This window comes from Tinamus guttatus, unplaced genomic scaffold, assembly GCF_059628265.1.
Source record: "Tinamus guttatus ecotype Peru unplaced genomic scaffold, ASM5962826v1 Tinamus_guttatus_pri_ptg000728l, whole genome shotgun sequence".
NCBI lineage: Eukaryota > Metazoa > Chordata > Aves > Tinamiformes > Tinamidae > Tinamus > Tinamus guttatus.
Window position 1 is genome coordinate 1 of NW_028289262.1, and position 18546 is coordinate 18546.

Below are 18546 nucleotides of genomic sequence, written 5' to 3' on the forward strand. Positions count from 1 at the left end.
AGACACCAGGGGACACTATGGGGCACCCAAGGGACACCACGGGGACACCCAGGAATGCCGTGGGGACACCAGGGGACACCCTAGGGACACCCAGGGACACTGCAGGGACACTGGGGCCACCAGGGGACACGGCCGGGCACTGGAGCCACCTGGGAGGGAAGGGGGGACATGGAGGGACACCCTGGGGCGGGGGGGGGTCAACAGGGGGCACCCATGGGACACCTCGGGGGGGAGCACCCAAGGGACACCCCACAGGGGGAAGCGGGGACATTGAGGGACACCCCGGGGCGGGGGGCACCCATGGGTGGGGGGGGCGCACACGTGTGCGGGTGCTGCTCTTGCCGGGGGGTGTGGGGGGGGGCAGCACCCATGGGTGCCCCCGCAGGCTCCAAGACCCGCAAGATCCCGTACCCGACCCGGAACCCCTTCACGTGGCTGTTCCTGCTCGTGTCCTGCCCCAACTACACGTACGAGGTGAGCGGGGCCCCCACCCGCGGGGGCTGCCACCCCCCGTGCGCACCCATGGGTGCTGCCCCCTGCACCCACCCATGGGTGCTACCCCCCCTCCACACCCACCCATGGGTGCTGCCCCCTCATCCCCCTCACCCATGTGTGCTGCCCCCTCCACACCCGTGGGTGCTGCCACCCACACACACACCCGTGGGTGCTGCCCACCCTGCACCCACCCACAGGTGCTGCCCCCCGCACCCACCGCCACCCATGGGTGCTGCCCCACTGCAGCCATCCCCACCCATGGGTGCTGCCCCCCCCATTCTCCTCACCCGCGGGTGCTGCCCCCCCCCAATCCCCCTCACCCATGGGTGCTGCCCCCCCCATCCCCCTCACCTGTGGGTGCTGCCCCCTGCACCCACCCATGGGTGCCACCCCCCCCCCCCCACGCCCACCCATGGGTGCTGCCCCCTCTGCACCCACCTCCACCCCCACCCATGGGTGCTACCCGCTCCTGCACCCACCCCCACACCCACCTATGGGTGCTGCCAGCCCCACCCCCCACCCGCGGGTGCTGCCCCCCCATCCCTGTCACCCATGGGTGCTGCCCCCTGCACCCACCCATGGGTGCTGCCCCCCACCCACGGGTGCTGACGGGCACCGCGTGTCCCCCCCGTCCCCCACATCCAGGTGGGCTCCTGGATCGGCTTCACCATCATGACCCAGTGTCTGCCCGGTGAGTGAGGGGGCAGCACCCGTGGGTGGGGGGCACCCAAGGGTGGGGGGGGCCTTTGGAGTTGGGGGGGGGCAGCACCCAAGGGTGGGGGGGCACCGAAAGCTGGGGGGCACCCATGGGTGGGGGGTCTTGGGGGTGGGGGGTGCACCTGCAGGTGGGGGGGGTCATGGGAAGGGGGGGTACCCAAAGGTGCCCCCCACCCAAGGGTGCTGCTGGGGCGGGGGGCGGTCAGTCCCGCTCTGGGGTGTCCCGCTGCCACCCTGGGGGTCTCCCCAATGTCCCACCCCCAGGGTTGTCCCTCGTCCCAGTCCCCACCTCGGGGGCCACCCCAGGGCGCTGTCCCCATGGCCCGGGCCACCCTGGGGCACCCATGTCCCACCCCAGGGTGTCCCTGTCCCACCCGGGGGCACCCCTGTGTCCCCTGGGGGTGGCCCTGTCCCACCCAGCCTCGTCCCTCCCCACATCCCCCCTTGGCAGTGGCTCCTTGTCCCCATCCCCAAGTGCCACCCCAGGGCTCTGTCCCCATGGCCTGGGCCACCCCAGGGTGTCCCTGTCCCGCCTGGCCTTGTCCTTCCCCGCGTCCCACCCCAAGGGTCTCCCCCTCCTGGTCCCTGTCCCCATCCCAAATGCCCGAGTGCCACCCCAGGGTGCTGTCCCCATGGCCTGGGCCACCCCAGGGTGTCCCTGTCGCACCCGGCGCCACCCCTGTGTCCCCTGGGGGTGGCCCTGTCCCACCTGTGGGTGCCCCTCTCCCACGCACCCTCATCCCTCCCCACATCCCATCCCAGCTGCTGCTCCTTGTCCCTGTCCCCAAGTGCCACCCCAGGGCGCCGTCCCCAGGGGCAGGGCCAGCTCAGGAGGCGTGTCCTGCTGTGTCCTGACATGTCCCCTTGCTGTCCCCGCGCTGTCCCCGCGCAGTGGCCCTCTTCTCGCTCGTGGGCTTCGTGCAGATGAGCATCTGGGCGCAGGGCAAACACCGCAGCTACCGGCGCGACTTCCGCGACTACCCGCCGCTGCGCTCGCCCATCGTCCCCTTCCTGCTGTGACACCGCGGGGACACCGCGGGGACACGGGGGACACCAGGGACACGGGGACAGCGTGGGGACACGGGGGACACCGCAGCTACCGGCGCGACTTCCGCGACTACCCGCCGCTGCGCTCGCCCATCGTCCCCTTCCTGCTGTGACACCGCGGGGACACCGCGGGGACACGGGGGACACCAGGGACATGGGGACAGCGTGGGGATGCAGGGGACAGTGCGGAGACACCATGGGGACCAGGTCTCCATCACAGTGCGCACCCAGTGTCCCCCTGCTCCTGAGTGGCCTGGGGACACTGTGGGGACCTGGCGCTGTCCGTTGTCCCCTTCGTGCTCTGAGCCATGGGGACCCCATGGGGACACTCGGGGGACACAGGGACCCATCTTCCCATCCTGTCCCCCTGTCCCCATCCTGCTCGGAGCCCTGGGGACACTATGGGGACAAGGGGACACTGTGGGGACCCAGCACTGCAGACCCGTCATCCCCTGGGGACAAGGGACATGTCCAGGCCCTGCTGTCCCCTGCCACCTGGAGCCGCAGGGACACTGTCACCCCGTGTCACATGGGAGCCGGTGCCGGTGTCACCTGCATGTCTGTCACCGCGCGGGGCTTGTCACCGTCCTCGAGAATGAACCGTGGTGGGGTCTTGTCACCAAGAATAAACCATGTCACCCGTGCGTGGCCTGTCACTGTCCCCATGGTCCCCAAGTGGGGATGGGGTGGGTGGGGGGGGTCACAGCCACCCCGGGAGGGGACAAGTCCCCAGTGTCCCCAGGCAGGGACAAGGGGGTGTCACAATCACTTTGGGAGGGGACAGGCCCCTGTCCCCATTGTCCCCAAGTGGGAATCGGGGGTGTCACAGCCACCCCAGGAGGGGACAGGCCCCTAATGTCCCCAGGAAAGGACAGGGGAGGTGTCACAGCCACCCCAGGAGGGGACAAGTCCCCATCCCATGTCCCCAAGGCCAGGCAGTGACACGGGGACACACTGGCAAGTCTCAAGGTTTATTGGCGCCACCGTGTTGCCGTTGCCACCAGGCGTCCCCGTTGCCACCGGACGTCCCCGCTGTCACCGGGCACCACTTGTCGCGTTGTCACCGGGTGTCACTCGTTGTCACTGGGCGCCACTCGTCGCGTTGTCACCGGGCGTCACTCGGCGGCCGCCTGTCGCTCCCGGAGCCGCTGGCGCCGCCGCAGCAGCCGCCGCTCCCGCTCGAACTCCTTCATGCGCATCACGTAGCTGGGGACACACGGCCCCGGTCACCTCCGGGTCACCTCCCTGGCACCCGTGTCACCACCGTGTCACCTTGTGTCACTGCAGTGTCACCTCTACGTCACCTCTGTATCACTCATGTCACCTCCAGGTCATTCCATGTCACCCTGTGTCACCACGGTGTCACCTCCGCATCACCCCCATGTCACCTCTGTGTCACCTCCATGTCACTCCATGTCACCCCGTGCCACCGCGGTGTCACCCTGTGTCACCACAGTGTCATCTCTATGTCACCCCATGTCAGCCCGTGTCACCTCTGTGTCACCTATGTCATCCTGTGTCACCTCGACACCTCCATGCTAGTTCTGTGTCACTCCCCGTGTCACCCCGTTACCTCTGTGTCACCCTGTGTCACCGCCATGTCACCCTATGTCACCTGTGTCACCATGTCATCTCTGTGTCACCTTGTGTCACCTCCCTATCACCTGTGCCATCTCCGTGTCACTCATGTCATCTTGTGTCACCTCTGCATCACCCCGTGTCACCTCTATGTCACCCCCGTGTCACCTCCCTGTCACACTGGCCCTGTCCCCACGGTGTCCCCGTGTCCCCGCGGTGTCCCCACAGTGTCCCCGCGGTGTCCCCGTGTCCCTACTCGTGGTGCTGGCACAGGTCCCACGCGTGGCGCTCGCGCTGGCACCGCGGCGTGGCCGGGAACGCGTCGCGCTGGCCCTGTCCCTGCGGTGTCCCCCTGTCCCCGCAGTGTCCCCATGTCCCCGCAGTGTCCCCGCGGTGTCCCCGTGTCCCTACTCGTGGTGCTGGCACAGGTCCCACGCGTGGCGCTCGCGCTGGCACCGCGGCGTGGCCGGGAACGCGTCGCGCTGGCCCTGTCCCCACGGTGTCCCCGTGTCCCCGCAGTGTCCCCGCGGTGTCCCCATGTCCCCGCGGTGTCCCCATGTCCCCGCGGTGTCCCCGTGTCACCGCAGTGTCCCCATGGTGTCCCCGTGTCCCCGCGGTGTCCCCGTGTCCCCGCGGTGTCCCCGTGTCCCTACTCGTGGTGCTGGCACAGGTCCCACGCGTGGCGCTCGCGCTGGCACCGCGGCGTGGCCGGGAACGCGTCGCGCTGGCCCTGTCCCGATGGTGTCCCCGTGTCCCCGCAGTGTCCCCGCAGTGTCCCCGTGTCCCCGCGGTGTCCCCGTGTCCCTACTCGTGGTGCTGGCACAGGTCCCACGCGTGGCGCTCGCGCTGGCACCGCGGCGTGGCCGGGAACGCGTCGCGCTGGCACCGCATCAGCAGCAGCAGCCGGTGGGCGCAGAAGTCCCTCTGCTCCAGGGGCACCTGCGCGGGCCGCCAGCTGCTCCGCCGAGGCCACCATCACTGCGGGGACACAAGGGGACACGAGGGGACACATTGGGACACGTTAGGGACATGTTAGGGACACATTGGGGACACATGGGACACACTGGGATGTTAGGGCAATGGCGGGGGGTATGGCCACCATGACTGCGGGGACACAAGGGGACACATTGGGGACACATTGGGGACACACTGGGACACATTAGGGACACATTGGGGACACACATTGCAGGGGGGGTATGGCCACCATGACTGCGGGGACACAAGGGGACACGTTGGGGCACGAGGGGACACCATGGGGACACATTGGGACATGTTAGGGACACATTGGGGACACACATTGGGGGGGTTATGGCCACCATGACTGCAGGGACACGTTGGGAACACGCTGGGGACACAAGGGGACACATTGGGACAATTTGGGGACATATTGGTTACACGCAATGGGGGGGGGGTAGGCCACCAGGACTGCAGGGACAGCAGGGGACACGTTGGGGACACCATGGGGACTCATTGGGACATGTTGGGGACACATTGGGGACACGATGGGGACACATTGGGACATGCTAGGGACACGTTAGGGACACATTGGGGACACACATTGGGGGTGGTATGGCCACCATGGCTGCAGGGCACAAGGGGACACGTTGGGGACATGTTTGGGACATGCTGGGGACATGTCCCATGGGTGGGGGACCCCAAGGGGACGCGTTGGGGACACCACGAAGGACAGCCCAGGGGACAAGGAGGGGGCAGGGCAAGGTCACATCAGGGATGGGGACACGGCAGGTGGGACACATTGGGGACACGATGGGGACACCCCCGGGGACAGGGGACAAGGACACGCCAAGGTCACGCCAAGGACGGGGACACATTGGGGTGGGCACATTGGGGACACGATGGGGACACGGCGGGGGGGACACGTTGGGGACATGTCGGGGACATGGGGGGGACACTTTGGGGACACCCCCGGGGACAGGGCACAAGGTCACATCAAGGACAGGGACACGCGGGGGACAAGGGGGGGGCTGGGGATGTCACCCACCCCCCCGGGGGACCTGGCCCGGAGCCACCTCAAGGTCATCCAGAGGTCACCCCAAGCCCCGCCCCCGGGCTCACACGAAGCCCCGCCCCCCGGAGGAGGCCCCGCCCCCGGCTCCGACGAGACCCCGCCCCGCCCCCGCGAGCCCCCGACCCAAGCCCCGCCCCCGACACCCGCGAAGCCCCGCCCCTCGGCTCCCCACGAGGCCCCGCCCACCCGCCGGGCCCCGCCGCTGCCCGTGGCCCCGCCCCCCTCCCGAGGCCCCGCCCCTCACTGACCGCGCGGGCGCCGCCCGGGCAGCCCCGTGTCCGGCGGGAAGCTGGGCATGCGCAGAGGGTCGGGCTCCACCTCCTCCCCCCCCGCGTAGCGCCGCGCCAGGTGCGCGCCCATGGCGGCGCCCGCACCGGGACCGGCACCGGGACCGAGAGCGGGATCACCGGGACGACCGGGACAGCCGGAACCGCCGGGACCTGCACCGGAACCGCCGCCGCGCAGCGAGTCCCGCGCCCAGAGCGCCGCTTCCGCCCCGCCCCCCCGCGCGGGCGCCGCCCTCGGCGGGGAGGGGAACTGCAGGGGGAGGGGCCATGAGGGGCCACGTGACCGCCCGGGCGCCCCCGTGGTCCTCGGAGCGGCCCCGAGTGGTCCCGAATGGTCCCGAATGGTCCCGAGCGGCCACCGAGTGGCCCCGAGCGGTCCCGAGCGGTCCCGAGTGGTCCCGAATGGTCCGGAATGGTCCCGAGCGGCCCCGACTGATCCCAAGTGGTCCCGAGCAGTCCCGAATGGTCCCGAGCGGCCACCGAGTGGCCCCGAGCGGTCCCGAGCGGCCCCGAGTGGTTCCGAGTGGTCCCGAGCGGCCCCGAGTGGCCCCTTGATGTCCCCACTTTCCCCCCGTGTCACCCTCGAGTGTCCCCCAGTGTCCCCTGGTGTCACCGCAAATCCCCATGTCCCCTCCTGCCATGTCCCCGCTGTCCCCCCGTGTCTCCTCCGTGTCACTCCGTGTCCCCTTGATGTCCCCGGTGTCCCCCCGTGTGGCCCCCGAGTGTCCTCTGGTGTCACCGCAAGTCCCCGTGTCCCCCCCATGTCCCCTCCTGCCGTGTCCCCCGTGTCCCCGGTGTCCCCCTCGTGTGCCCCAGTGTCCCCACAAGTCCCTCGTATCCCCTCCATGTCCCCCGTGTCCCCATGTACTCCCATATGTCCCCGTGTCCCCAGTGTCCCCCCCATCCCCCAGTGACACCACAAGTCCCTCGTATCCCCTTCATGTCCCCCGTGTCCCACGTGCCCCTATGTGTCCCTGTGTCCCCCAGTGTCACCCCATGTTCCCCAGGTCCCTCCCCTCATGTCCCACAGTGTCCCCCCTTGTCCCCTGGTGTCACTGCAAGTCCCCATGTCCCCCTGTATCTCCACTGTCCCCCGTGTCCCCCAGTGTTCCCACAAGCAGCCCCATGTCCCCCTGATGTCCCCCGTGTCCCCAGTGTCCCCTGGTGTCACCACAAGTTCCCTGTGTCTCCCCCATGTCCCCCCCCATGCCCCCTCCATGTCCCTTCAGCCCCCAGGGCCAAAGTGTCCCCTGATGTCCCCACATGTCCCCTCCATGTCCCCACATACCCGCCCCCAACACCCCCCATCTCCCCGTGTCACCCCGATGTCCCTCCATGTCCCCCAATGTCCCCCGTGTCCCCTGGGTCCCCACGTGCCCCCCTTTGCCCCCCACATGTCCCCCCTTGTCCCATGCCCCCCCACGTGTCCCCTTTTACCCCCCCCCGATGTCCCCCCTCGTCCCATGTCCCACGTGTCCCCCCCCCGCCCCGCACGTGGCCTCCTTCCCCTTTCACTTCCCCCTCCCGGACGCCGGGGCCCCTCCCGGGGGCACCCATGGCGGGGGAGGGGGACCTGGGGACACGTGACCCCCCCCCCCCCCAGGGTGGTGGCACTGGTGGCATCCACAGCCATGGGGCCCGAGGCAGCAGGTAGACGTGTCCCCGTGTCCCCCCATGTCCCCCCTGTGTCCCCGTGTCCCCCTTGTGTCCCCCTATGTCCCTCCATGTCTCCTGTGTCCCCGCATGTCACCCATGTCCCTCTATGTCCCCCGTGTCCCCCCATGTCCCCCCAGGTCCCTCCCTGTCCCCCATGTCCCTTCATATCGCTCTATGTCCCCTCATGTCCCTCCCTGTTGCCCTATGTCCCCTCCCGTCCCCCCATGTCCCCCCTGCCCCCCATGTCCCTCCCTGTCCCTCTGTCCCCACCATGTCCCCCCATGTCCCCTAATGTCCCTCCACATCCCCCCTCCATGTCCCTCCCTGTCCCCTGTGTCCCCTCATGTCCCCCCATGTCCCCCCTGCCCCCCGTGTCCCTCCCTGTCCCCCTGTGTCCCCACATGTCCCCACATGTCCCTCCCTGTCCCCCCTGCCCCCCTCATGTCTCTCCACACCCCCCCTCATGTCCCTGTGTCCCGTCCACATCCCCCCACGTCCCCCTGTCCCCATGTCCCCAGGGTGGCTGCGCTGTCCCCGCGCTGTCCCCTCGTCGGTGACGCTCCCGGCGCTGCTCGCGGTGGCCCTGGTGGCCTGGGGGGTCCTGCTGGGGCTGCTGCTGCCCCGCTGTGAGTGTCACTGGGACAGGGACACGGGGGGACGGGGACAAGGGGACGGGGGACAGGGATGGGGACAAGGGGACCGGGATGGGGACGGGGAGACAGGGATGGGGTCAGGGATGGAGATGGGGACAGGGATGGGGACAGGGATAGGGACGAGGAGACAGGGATGGGGACAAGGACAGGGATGGGGATGAGGAGACAGGGAGGGGGATGGGGACAAGGGGACAGGGATAGGGACGAAGGAACAGGGATGGGGACGATGGGACAGGGATGGGGACAGGGATGGGGACGGGGAGACAGGGACAGGGATGGGGACAGGGACACGGGGACGGAGACAGAGATGGGGACAAGGGAACAGGGATAGGGACGAAGGGGCAGGGATGGGGACGATGGGACAGGGATGGGGACAGGGATGGGGACGGGGAGACAGGGACAGGGATGGGGACAGGGACACGGGGACGGAGACAGAGATGGGGACAAGGGAACAGGGATAGGGACGAAGGGACAGGGATGGGGACGATGGGACAGGGATGGGGACAGGGATGGGGACGGGGAGACAGGGATGGGGATGGGGACAGGGACACGGGGACGGAGACAGAGATGGGGACAAGGGGACAGGGATAGGGACAAAGGGACAGGGATGGGGACGATGGGACAGGGATGGGGACAGGGATGGGGACGAGGGGAGAGAGATGGGGACAAGGGGACAAGGGAAGGGACCTGAGTGGGGACAGGGGAGGTGGGACAAGGACATGGGACACAGGAGCAGGACAAGGGCCACCAGCACGAGCAAGGGACAGGGGACCTGGGACATGGGGCAGGGGACCCCAACACGGGCATAAGAGCAGGGACATCAGCATGGGGGGGCAGAGGGGACACGGGGGGGCACGGGGGGACATGGGGACACGTGGGGACATGGCCAGTGACACTGTCCCCGCCACAGATGCTGCCCTGAGCCGGGAGGTCCAGGAGATGCGGGAGGAGCAGGAGCGGCTGGAGAGCAACGGTGACACCTTGGGGACACGGGGGACACTGGGGACGGGGGGGGACATTGGGGATGGGAGGGACATTGGGGACGGAGGGGGATGTAGGGACACGGGGGGACATGGGAGGACATGGGGATGGGGGACGGGGGGACACAGGGATGGGGGACAGAGGGACATGGAAACAGGGGGGACATGGGGACACGGGGGACATGGGGACATGGGACATGGGGGACAGAGGACATGGAGGATAGGGGACATGGGGACACGAGGACATGGGGACACCGCGATACAGGGACATGGGGGGACATGGGGTTATGGAGGAGCATGGGGACACTTGGGGACACTTGGGGACACGCGGTGACGTTGGTGGCTGCAGTTTCGGAGCTGGCCCTGGAGCTGGCGACGCTGGAGAGGAACCAGAGCCTCCTGCAGCGGCGCAGTGCGTCCCCAATGTCCCCAATGTCCTCAAGTGTCCCCAATGTGTCCCCAATGCATCCCCAATGTGTCCCCAAGTGTCCCCAATGTATCCCTTGGGCGTCCCCGAGTCACTGTCCCTCACATCCCCCATGTCCCCATGTCTCTGGTGTCACCTGCAGCCCCGTGTCAGTGTCACCTCCATCATCCCCTCCCACCATGTCCCCGTGTCCCCCATGTCCCCATATCCCTTGTCCCCATGTCCCCAATGACCCCATCCCCGTGTCCTCCATGTCCCTATTGTCTCCATGTCCCTGTGTCCCCCATCCCCACATCCCCCTTGTCCCCATGTCCCCAATCTCCCCCATGTCCCCGTTGTCTCCATGTCCCCATGTCCCCCATGTCCCCATGTCCCTATTGTTTCTGTGTCCCCATGTCCCCATGTCCCCGTGTCCCCACTGTCCCCTGTCCCCAGACGCGGAGGCGGCCGCTCTTCTGGAGACACTGGTCACCAACCAGAGCAAGACCCGCACGGAAGGTGACACACGGGGACACGGGGGACATCGCGGACACGGGGGGACGTTGGGGACATGGGGGGACCTTGGGGACATGGGGAGGGGGGACATCGAGGACATGGCGGGGGGAAAAGCGGGGACATGGGGTGCCCATGAAGGGTGTTGGGGTGCGAATGGGTGCCCCATGGGGGATGTGGGTGCCCCATGGGTGCCCCATGGGTGCTGGGATGTCCCATGGGTGCCCATGGGTGTTGGGGTGCCCATAGGTGTCCATGGGTGCAGGGTCCTCCCATAGGTGCCAAGATAATGTCCCATGGGTGCCCCATGGGTGTCCGGGTGTCCCATGGGTGCTGTGGTTGCTCCATGGGTGTCCGTGGGTGCCCCATGGGTGCTGGGGTGTGCATAGATGCCCATGGATGCCCATGGGTGCCAAGGTGTCCCATGGGTGCAGGGTCCCCCCATGGGTGCCAGGATATGTCCCATGGGTGTCCACATGTGTCCATGGGTGCCGGGGTGCCCCATGGGTGCCCTGTGGGTGCCATGGGTTCCCTATGGGGCTGTGGGTGCCCCGTGGGTCCCCACGGGCTCTGGGGCATCCATGGGTGCTGTGGGTGCCCTGTGGGTCCCCATGGGCTCTGTGGCACCCCTGGGTGCTGTGGGCGCCCCATGGGTCCCCGCGGGCTCTGGGACACCCATGGGTGCTCCGTGGGTCCTGTGGCATCCATGGATGCTGTGGGCACGCCGAGGGTCCCCATGGGCTCTGGGGCACCCATGGGCGCCCCATGGGTCCTGTGGGTCCCCATGGGCTCTGTGGCACCCCTGGGTGCTATGGGCACCCCATGGGTCCCTGCAGGCTCTGTGGCACCCATAGGTGCTGTGGGCACCCCATGGGTTCCCGTGGGCTCTGGGGCACCCATGGGCACCTCGTGGGTCCTGCGGGTCCCCATGGGCTCTGTGGCACCCCTGGGTCCCTGGGTGCTATGGGGGCCCTGTGGGTCCCCATGGGCTCTGTGGCACCCCTGGGTGCTGTGGGCGCCCCATGGGTCCCCACAGGTTCTGGGACACCCATGGTCACCCTGTAGGTCCCCATGGGCTCTGGGGCACCCATGGGTGCTGTGGGCACCCCAAGGGTCCCCGCGGGCTCTGAGGCACCCATGGGTACTATGGGCGCCCCGTGGGCCCCCATGGGCTCTGGGGCACCCCTGGGTGCTGTGGACACCCCGAGGGTCCCCGCGGGCTCTGGGGCACCCATGGGTGCTATGGGCTCCCCATGGGTCCCCGCGGGCTCTGGGGCACCCATGGGTGCTGTGGGCACCCCAAGGGTCCCCGCGGGTTCTGAGGCACCCATGGGTGCTATGGGCTCCCCATGGGTCCCCGCGGGCTCTGGGGCACCCCTGGGTCCCTGGGTGCTGTGGGCGCCCCGTGGGCCCCCGCGGGCTCTGGGGCACCCATGGGCACCCCGTGGGTCCTGTGGGCCCCCATGGGCTCTGTGGCACCCCTGGGTGCTGTGGACACCCCGAGGGTCCCCGCGGGCTCTGGGGCACCCATGGGCACCCCGTGGGTCCTGTGGGCCCCCATGGGCTCTGTGGCACCCATGGGTGCTGTGGGCACCCCGAGGGTCCCCGCGGGCTCTGGGGCACCCATGGTCACCCTGTGGGTCCCCATGGGCTCTGTGGCACCCATGGGTGCTGTGGGCACCCCGAGGGTCCCCGCGGGCTCTGGGGCACCCATGGGCGCCCCCGGGTCCCCGCGCAGTGTCGGCGGCGCTGGTGGCCGCGTGGCAGGAGCGGGAGCGCAGCCGGGACCAGCTGCACCGGCTGCTCCAGGCGCTCTGGGAGGCGCAGGGTGAGCCCGGACGCCGGGGCCCTTCCCCGGGCCCCGCGTGGTGTCCCCAACCCCCCGTGTCCCTCAGTGGGTCCCCCCCGGACGCCTGGGCCCCTGGGTGGGTCCCCATGTCCCTGTGTCCCTCGGTCCAGCCCCTCCCATGTCCCCGATTGGGTCCCCGTGTCCCAATGTCCCCCCAGACGCCTGGGCCCCTGGGTGGGTCCCTGTGTCCCTCCCATGTCCCTGGGTAGGTCCCTATGTCCCCATGTCCCTTGTTGGGTCCCCATGTCCCCTCCGGATACCTGGGCCCCTCATTGTGTCCCCAAGCCCCCATGTCCCTGGGTGGGTTCCCAGCCCCGCCGTGTTCCTGGTTGGGTCCCCATGTCCCTGTGTCCCCCCCGGACGCCTGGGTCCCCGTGTCCCCCCATGTTCCCGTGTCCCCCCAAGGTCCCCACTGTGTCCCTGTGTCCCTGGGTGGGTCCCCATGTCCCTGGGCGGGTCCCCATGTCCTCCCCACGTCCCGCCGTGTCCCGCTGAGGTCCCCGCTGTGTCCCCGTGTCCCCGTGTGTTCCTGTGTGTCCCCGTGTGCCCATGTCTCCCCATGTCCCCACTGTGTCCCCGGGTGGATCCCCGTGTCCCTCTGAGGTCTCTGCTGTGTCCTCGTGTTCCCCTGTGTCCCCATGTCCCCCCGTGTCCCTATGTCCCCGTGTCCCAATGTCCCCCCCGTGTCCCCATTTCCCGCCATGTGTCCCCATGTGTCCCCATATGCCCATGTCCCCCCATGGCCCATGTCCCCCTGTGTCCCCATGTCCCCCTGTGTCCCCCTGTGTCCCCATGTCCCCCATGTCGCCCTGTGTCCCCATGTCCCCCCATCCCCATGTCCTCGTGTCCCCCCGTGTCCCCCTGTGTCCCCATGTGTCCCCGTGTGTCCCCGTGTCCCCATGTCCTGCCATGTCCCCGTGTCCCCCTGTGTCTCCATGTCCCTGTGTCCCCCCCGTGTCCCACCCCGTGTCCCCATGTCCCCCTGTGTCCCCATGTCCCCGTGTCCCAATGTTCCCCCCATGTCCCCATTTCCCGCCATGTGTCCCCATGTGTCCCCATATGCCCATGTCCCCCCATGGCCCGTGTCCCCCTGTGTCCCCATGTCCCCCTGTGTCCCCATGTCCCCCCATCCCCATGTCCTCATGTACCCCCATGTCCCCATGTGTCCCCATGTGTCCCCGTGTCCCCATGTCCTCCCGTGTCCCCATGTCCCTATGTCCCCCCCGTGTCCCACCCCATGTCCCCATGTCCCCATGTCCCCTGGTGTCCCCATGTCCCCCCCGTGTCCCCATGTCCCCCCGTATCCCCCCATGTCCCCATGCCCCCCTTTGTCCCCCTGTGTCCCCCCGTGTGTCCCCATGTCCCCATGTCCCCGCAGGCGCCGGGTGCCGCGTGTGCCCCCCCGAGTGGCGCCTCCACGGCGGGAGCTGCTACCGGCTGCAGAGCGGAGCCGGCGGCTGGAGCCGGGCGCAGGGCGAGTGCGGGGCCAGCGGGGCCGGCCTGGTGGCCATCGGGGACAAGAAAGAGCAGGTGGGGACATGGGGACACCGCGGGGACACGGGGACATGGGGGAGACATGGGGACATGGAGGGGCTGGTGGCCATCGGGGACAAGAGAGAGCAGGTGGGGACACGGGGACACCGCGGGGACACGGGGACATGGGGGGGACATGGGGACACCGGGGGGACATGGGGACACCGCGTGGACATGGGGACATGGGGACATGGAGGGGCTGGTGGCCATCGGGGACAAGAGAGAGCAGGTGGGGACATGGGGACACCACGGGGACATGGGGACATGGGGGGGACATGGGGACATGGAGGGGCTGGTGGCCATCGGGGACAAGCGAGAGCAGGTGGGGACATTGGGGACATGAGGACATGGGGGATATGGGGGGACATGGGGACACGGAGGTGCTGGTGGCCATCGGAGACAAGAGAGAGCAGGTGGGGACACCGAGGGGACATGGGGACACCGCAGCGATATGGGGACATGGTGGGGACACGGGGACATGGGGCCATGGAGGGGCTGGTGGCCATCGGGGACAAGCGAGAGCAGGTAGGGACATTGGGGGGGACATGGGGACACCAGGGGGACATGGGGGATATGGAGGTGGCCATTGGGGACAAGCGAGAGCAGGTGGGGACATTGGGGGGGATATGAGGACATGGGGGGACGTGGGGACATGGAGGGGCTGGTGGCCATTGGGGACAAGCGAGAGCAGCTGGGGACATGGCGGGGACACGGGGACATGGGGACATGAGGGGGACATTGGGGACATGGGGACACTGGGAACATGGGGGACACCAGGAACATGGGGAGAGGACAGGGGACCCAGGGGGGCCTGGGGACCTCAGGGACACAGGGGACACGGAGGGGACTGGCCTCTATTGGGGACACCCAGGAGCAGGCGGGGGACACGGGGGGGGGAGCGGGGGGGACCGGAGGGGACAGTGACACCCATGAAGGACGCAGGGGGGACACTGGGGGATGGGGGGGAGTGGGACAGTGTCCCCATGTCCCCCTGTATCCCCCCATGTCCCCATACACCCCTGTGTCTTCCCATGTCCCCATGTCCCCCCATGTGCCCCTGTCCCTGGTGTCCCTGTGTCCCCCAGTGTCTCCCTGTGCTCTGTGTCCCTCGTGTCCCCTGTCTCCCCCATATCCCCCATGTCCTCCTCTGTCCCCCGGTGTCCCCAATGTCCCCTGGTGTGCCCATCTCCCTCGTGTCCCCCATGTCCCCCGGTGTCCCCGTGTCCCCCATGTCCCCCAGTATCTCCATGTCCCCGATGTCCCCTCCTGTCCCCAACGTCCCCCAGTGTCCCAAACATTCCCTGGCGTGCCCGTGTCCCCTATGTCCCCCATGTCCTCCTCTGTCTCCATGTCCCCCGGTGTTCCCATGTCCCTAATGTCCCCCAGTGTCCCCTTGTGTCCCCAATATCCCCCAGTGTCCCCAACATTCCCTGGTGTGCCTGTGTCCCCCATGTCCCCCATGTCCTCCTCTGTCCCCATGTCCCCCAGTGTCCCCAGTGTCCCCTCATGTCCCCAGCATCCCCTGGTGTCCCCTCATGTCCCCAGTGTCCCAAACATTCCCTGGTGTGCCCATGTCCCCCCTGTTCCCTACATCCCCGTGTCCTCCTCTGTCCCCATGTCCCCCAGCATCCCCTTGTGTCCCCAATGTCCCCCAGTGTCCCAAACATTCCCTGGTGTGCCCGTGTCCCCCGTGTTCCCTACATCCCCTGTGTCCTCCTCTGTCCTCCGGTGTCCCCGGTGTCCCCTCGTGTCCCCAACATCCCCTGGTGTCCCCCAGTGTCCCCAGCATTCCCTGGTGTGCCCATGTCCCCCGTGTTCCCCAGTTCCCCCGTGTCCTCCTCTGTCCCCATGTCCCCCGGTGTCCCCATGTCCCCCGGTGTCCCCTCATGTCCCCAATGTCCCCCGGTGTCCCCAGGCGTTCCTGGCCAGCCTGGCGCCCTCCCATGCCGTCTGGATCGGCCTCCACGACCGCGGCACCGAGGGGACCTTCGTGTGGGCGGACGGGAGCCCCCTGAGCTACCAGTGCGGGACGGGGACAGGGACGGGGGGACATGGGGACATGGGGGGGACAGGGGGGGGACATGGGGACATGGGGGGGACAGGGGGACGGGGGGGATACGGGGACATGGGGGCACATGGGGGGACATGGGAGATATGGGGGGACATGGAGGGGATACGGGGACATGGGGGCACACGGGGGGATATGGGGACACGGGAGATATGGGGGGACATGGCGACAGGGGGGACAGGGGGACGGGGGGGATACGGGGACATGGGGGCACATGGGGGGGACATGGGAGATATGGGGGGACATGGGGACATGGGGGGGATACGGGGACGGGGGGGGATACGGGGGGATATGGGGACATGGGAGATATGGGGGGACATAGGGGGGATACGGGGACATGGAGGCACACGGGGGGACATGGGAGATATGGGGGGACATGGGGACATGGGGGGGATATGGGGACATGGAGGCACACGGGGGGGACATGGGGACATGGGAGATATGGGGGGACATGGGGACATGGGGGGAATATGGGGACATGGGGGCACACGGGGGGATATGGGGACATGGGAGATATGGGGGGACATGGGGGGATACGGGGACATGGGGGCACACGGGGGGATATGGGGACATGGGAGATATGGGGGGACATGGGGGGGATACGGGGACATGGAGGCACATGGGGGGACATGGGGACATGGGAGATATGGGGGGACATGGGGACATGGGGGGGATATGGGGACATGGAGGCACACGGGGGGACATGGGGACATGGGAGATATGGGGGGACATGGGGACATGGGGGGGATATGGGGACATGGGGGCACATGGGGGGATATGGGGACATGGGAGATATGCGGGGACATGGGGACATGGGGGATGGGAGGGACATGGGGGGACATGGGGACATAGAGGTCTGGGGGACATGAGGGGACATGGGGGGATGGGAGGGACATGGGGGGATAGGGGGACAGGGAGACATGAGGATGGGGGGACAGGGAGACATGGGGGGACATGGAGGGATATGGGGACAGGGGGACATGAGGACAGGGGACATGGGGGGACGTGGAGGGATATGGGGACATGGGACGGGGGGACATGGGGACATAGAGATCCAGGGGGACATGGGGTGACATGGAGGTCGGGGGGGACACAGAGGGATATGGGGGCACATGGGGGGACAGAGGGGACACGGATGGACACCGGGGGGGGGGGCACGAGGGGACATGGAGGGACAGAGGGAGCCATGAGGGGACACGAGGGGATGTGAGGGGACATGGGGACACGAGAATCCCCTGTTGTCACTCGTGTCCCCCCCTTGGTGACACCCGTGTCCCTCAGTGACACCCGTGTCCCCGGTGTCACCCATGTCCCTGGTGTCCCCGGTCCCCCCGGTGTCCCCCGTCCCCCCGGTCCCCCCGGTGACACCCGTCCCCCCCGCAGGCACTGGGCGCGGGGGCAGCCGGACGAGGCCGGCGCCGGGGAGGACTGTGCGGTGCTGGCACCGGGAGGGGGCTGGGCCGACCGGCCCTGCGGGGACAGCCCGGGGGGGTGGCTGTGCGAGCGGCCCTGGGGCTGCTAGGGGACATGGGGACACTGAGGGGACATGGGGACATGGGGACACCCTGCGGGGACATGGGGACACTGAGGGGACATGGGGACACGGGGACACGGGGACAGCCCGGGGGGGTGGCTGTGCGAGCGGCCCTGGGGCTGCTAGGGGGGACAGGGGACATGGGGACACCCTGTGGGGACATGGGGACATGGGGACAGCCCGGGGGGGTGGCTGTGCGAGCGGCCCTGGGGCTGCTAGGGGACATGGGGACACTGAGGGGACATGGGGACACTGAGGGGACACGGGGACATGGGGACATGGGGACAGCCCGGGGGGTGGCTGTGCGAGCGGCCCTGGGGCTGCTAGGGGGGACAGGGGACATGGGGACATGGGGACATGGGGACACCCTGCGGGGACATGGGGACACGGGGACATGGGGATACGGGGACAGCCCGGAGGGGTGGCTCTGTGAGCAGCCCTGGGGGGGACGGGGGACACCGGGGACAGGGACGCAGGACAAAGGACATGGGGACACTCGCCGCCGCACCCCGAGGTGCCAACCGCACCAACGGCACCGCTGCATCACCCACCGCGTCACCCATGTCACCAATGTCACCCACCGCATCACCCGTGTCACCAACATCACCCCGTGTCACCAATATCACCCGTGTCACCAACATCACCCTGAGTCACCAATGTTGCCTGTGTCACCAACGGCACCCGCCGCATCACCCGTGTCACCAATGTCACCCACCACGTCACCCACCGCATCACCCGTGTCACCAATGTCACCCCGAGTCACCAATGTCACCTATGGCACCCACCGCGTCACCCGTGTCACCAATGTCACCCACCGCGGCACCTGTGTCACCCCGAATCACCAGTGTCACCTGTGGCACCAATGGCACCAGCCACGTCACCCACCATGTCACCAACGTCACCTGTTTCAGCAACGGCACCCACCACATTGCCCACCACATCACCCAGGTCACCAGCATCACCCCGTGTCACCAATGTCACCTGTGTCACTGTCACCAATGTCACCCACTGCCTCATCAACATGACCCTGTGTCACCAACGTCACCCACTGTGTCACCTCTGTCACCCATGGCACCCACCATGGCACCAACGGCACCCACCGCGTCACCCACTACAATACCTGTGTCACCCACCGTGTCACCAGTGTCACTGTCACCAATGTCACCCACTGCCTCATCAACATGACCCTGTGCCACCAACG

General features: G+C 68.2%; 2 protein-coding genes and 1 long non-coding RNA gene across 3 annotated transcripts; 2 read left to right on the top strand and 1 right to left on the bottom strand.

Moving 5' to 3' along the window:
* Positions 1-376: 376 nt before the first annotated feature.
* Positions 377-2260, top strand: LOC148591714 (uncharacterized). The gene is made up of 3 exons (XR_015914039.1): positions 377-474; positions 1141-1186; positions 2105-2260. It is a non-coding gene; the product is annotated as an uncharacterized LOC148591714 (long non-coding RNA).
* Positions 2261-3373: 1113 nt separating this feature from the next.
* LOC104576300 (NADH dehydrogenase [ubiquinone] 1 beta subcomplex subunit 7) lies at positions 3374-6248 on the bottom strand. Its single transcript, XM_088537097.1, is given in 4 exon segments — positions 3374-3465; positions 4646-4782; positions 4784-4815; positions 6115-6248. Coding segments are annotated over 4 exon segments (372 nt in total). The 5' UTR covers positions 6227-6248; the 3' UTR covers position 3374.
* Positions 6249-9344: 3096 nt separating this feature from the next.
* On the top strand, positions 9345-17333 carry LOC148591715 (C-type lectin domain family 4 member G-like). Its single transcript, XM_088537095.1, has 5 exons — positions 9345-9435; positions 12100-12189; positions 13589-13740; positions 15659-15765; positions 17195-17333. Exons 1-5 carry the CDS (start codon positions 9345-9347, stop codon positions 17331-17333), a joined length of 579 nt encoding a protein of 192 aa, XP_088393221.1.
* The last annotated feature ends 1213 nt before the right edge of the window (positions 17334-18546 follow it).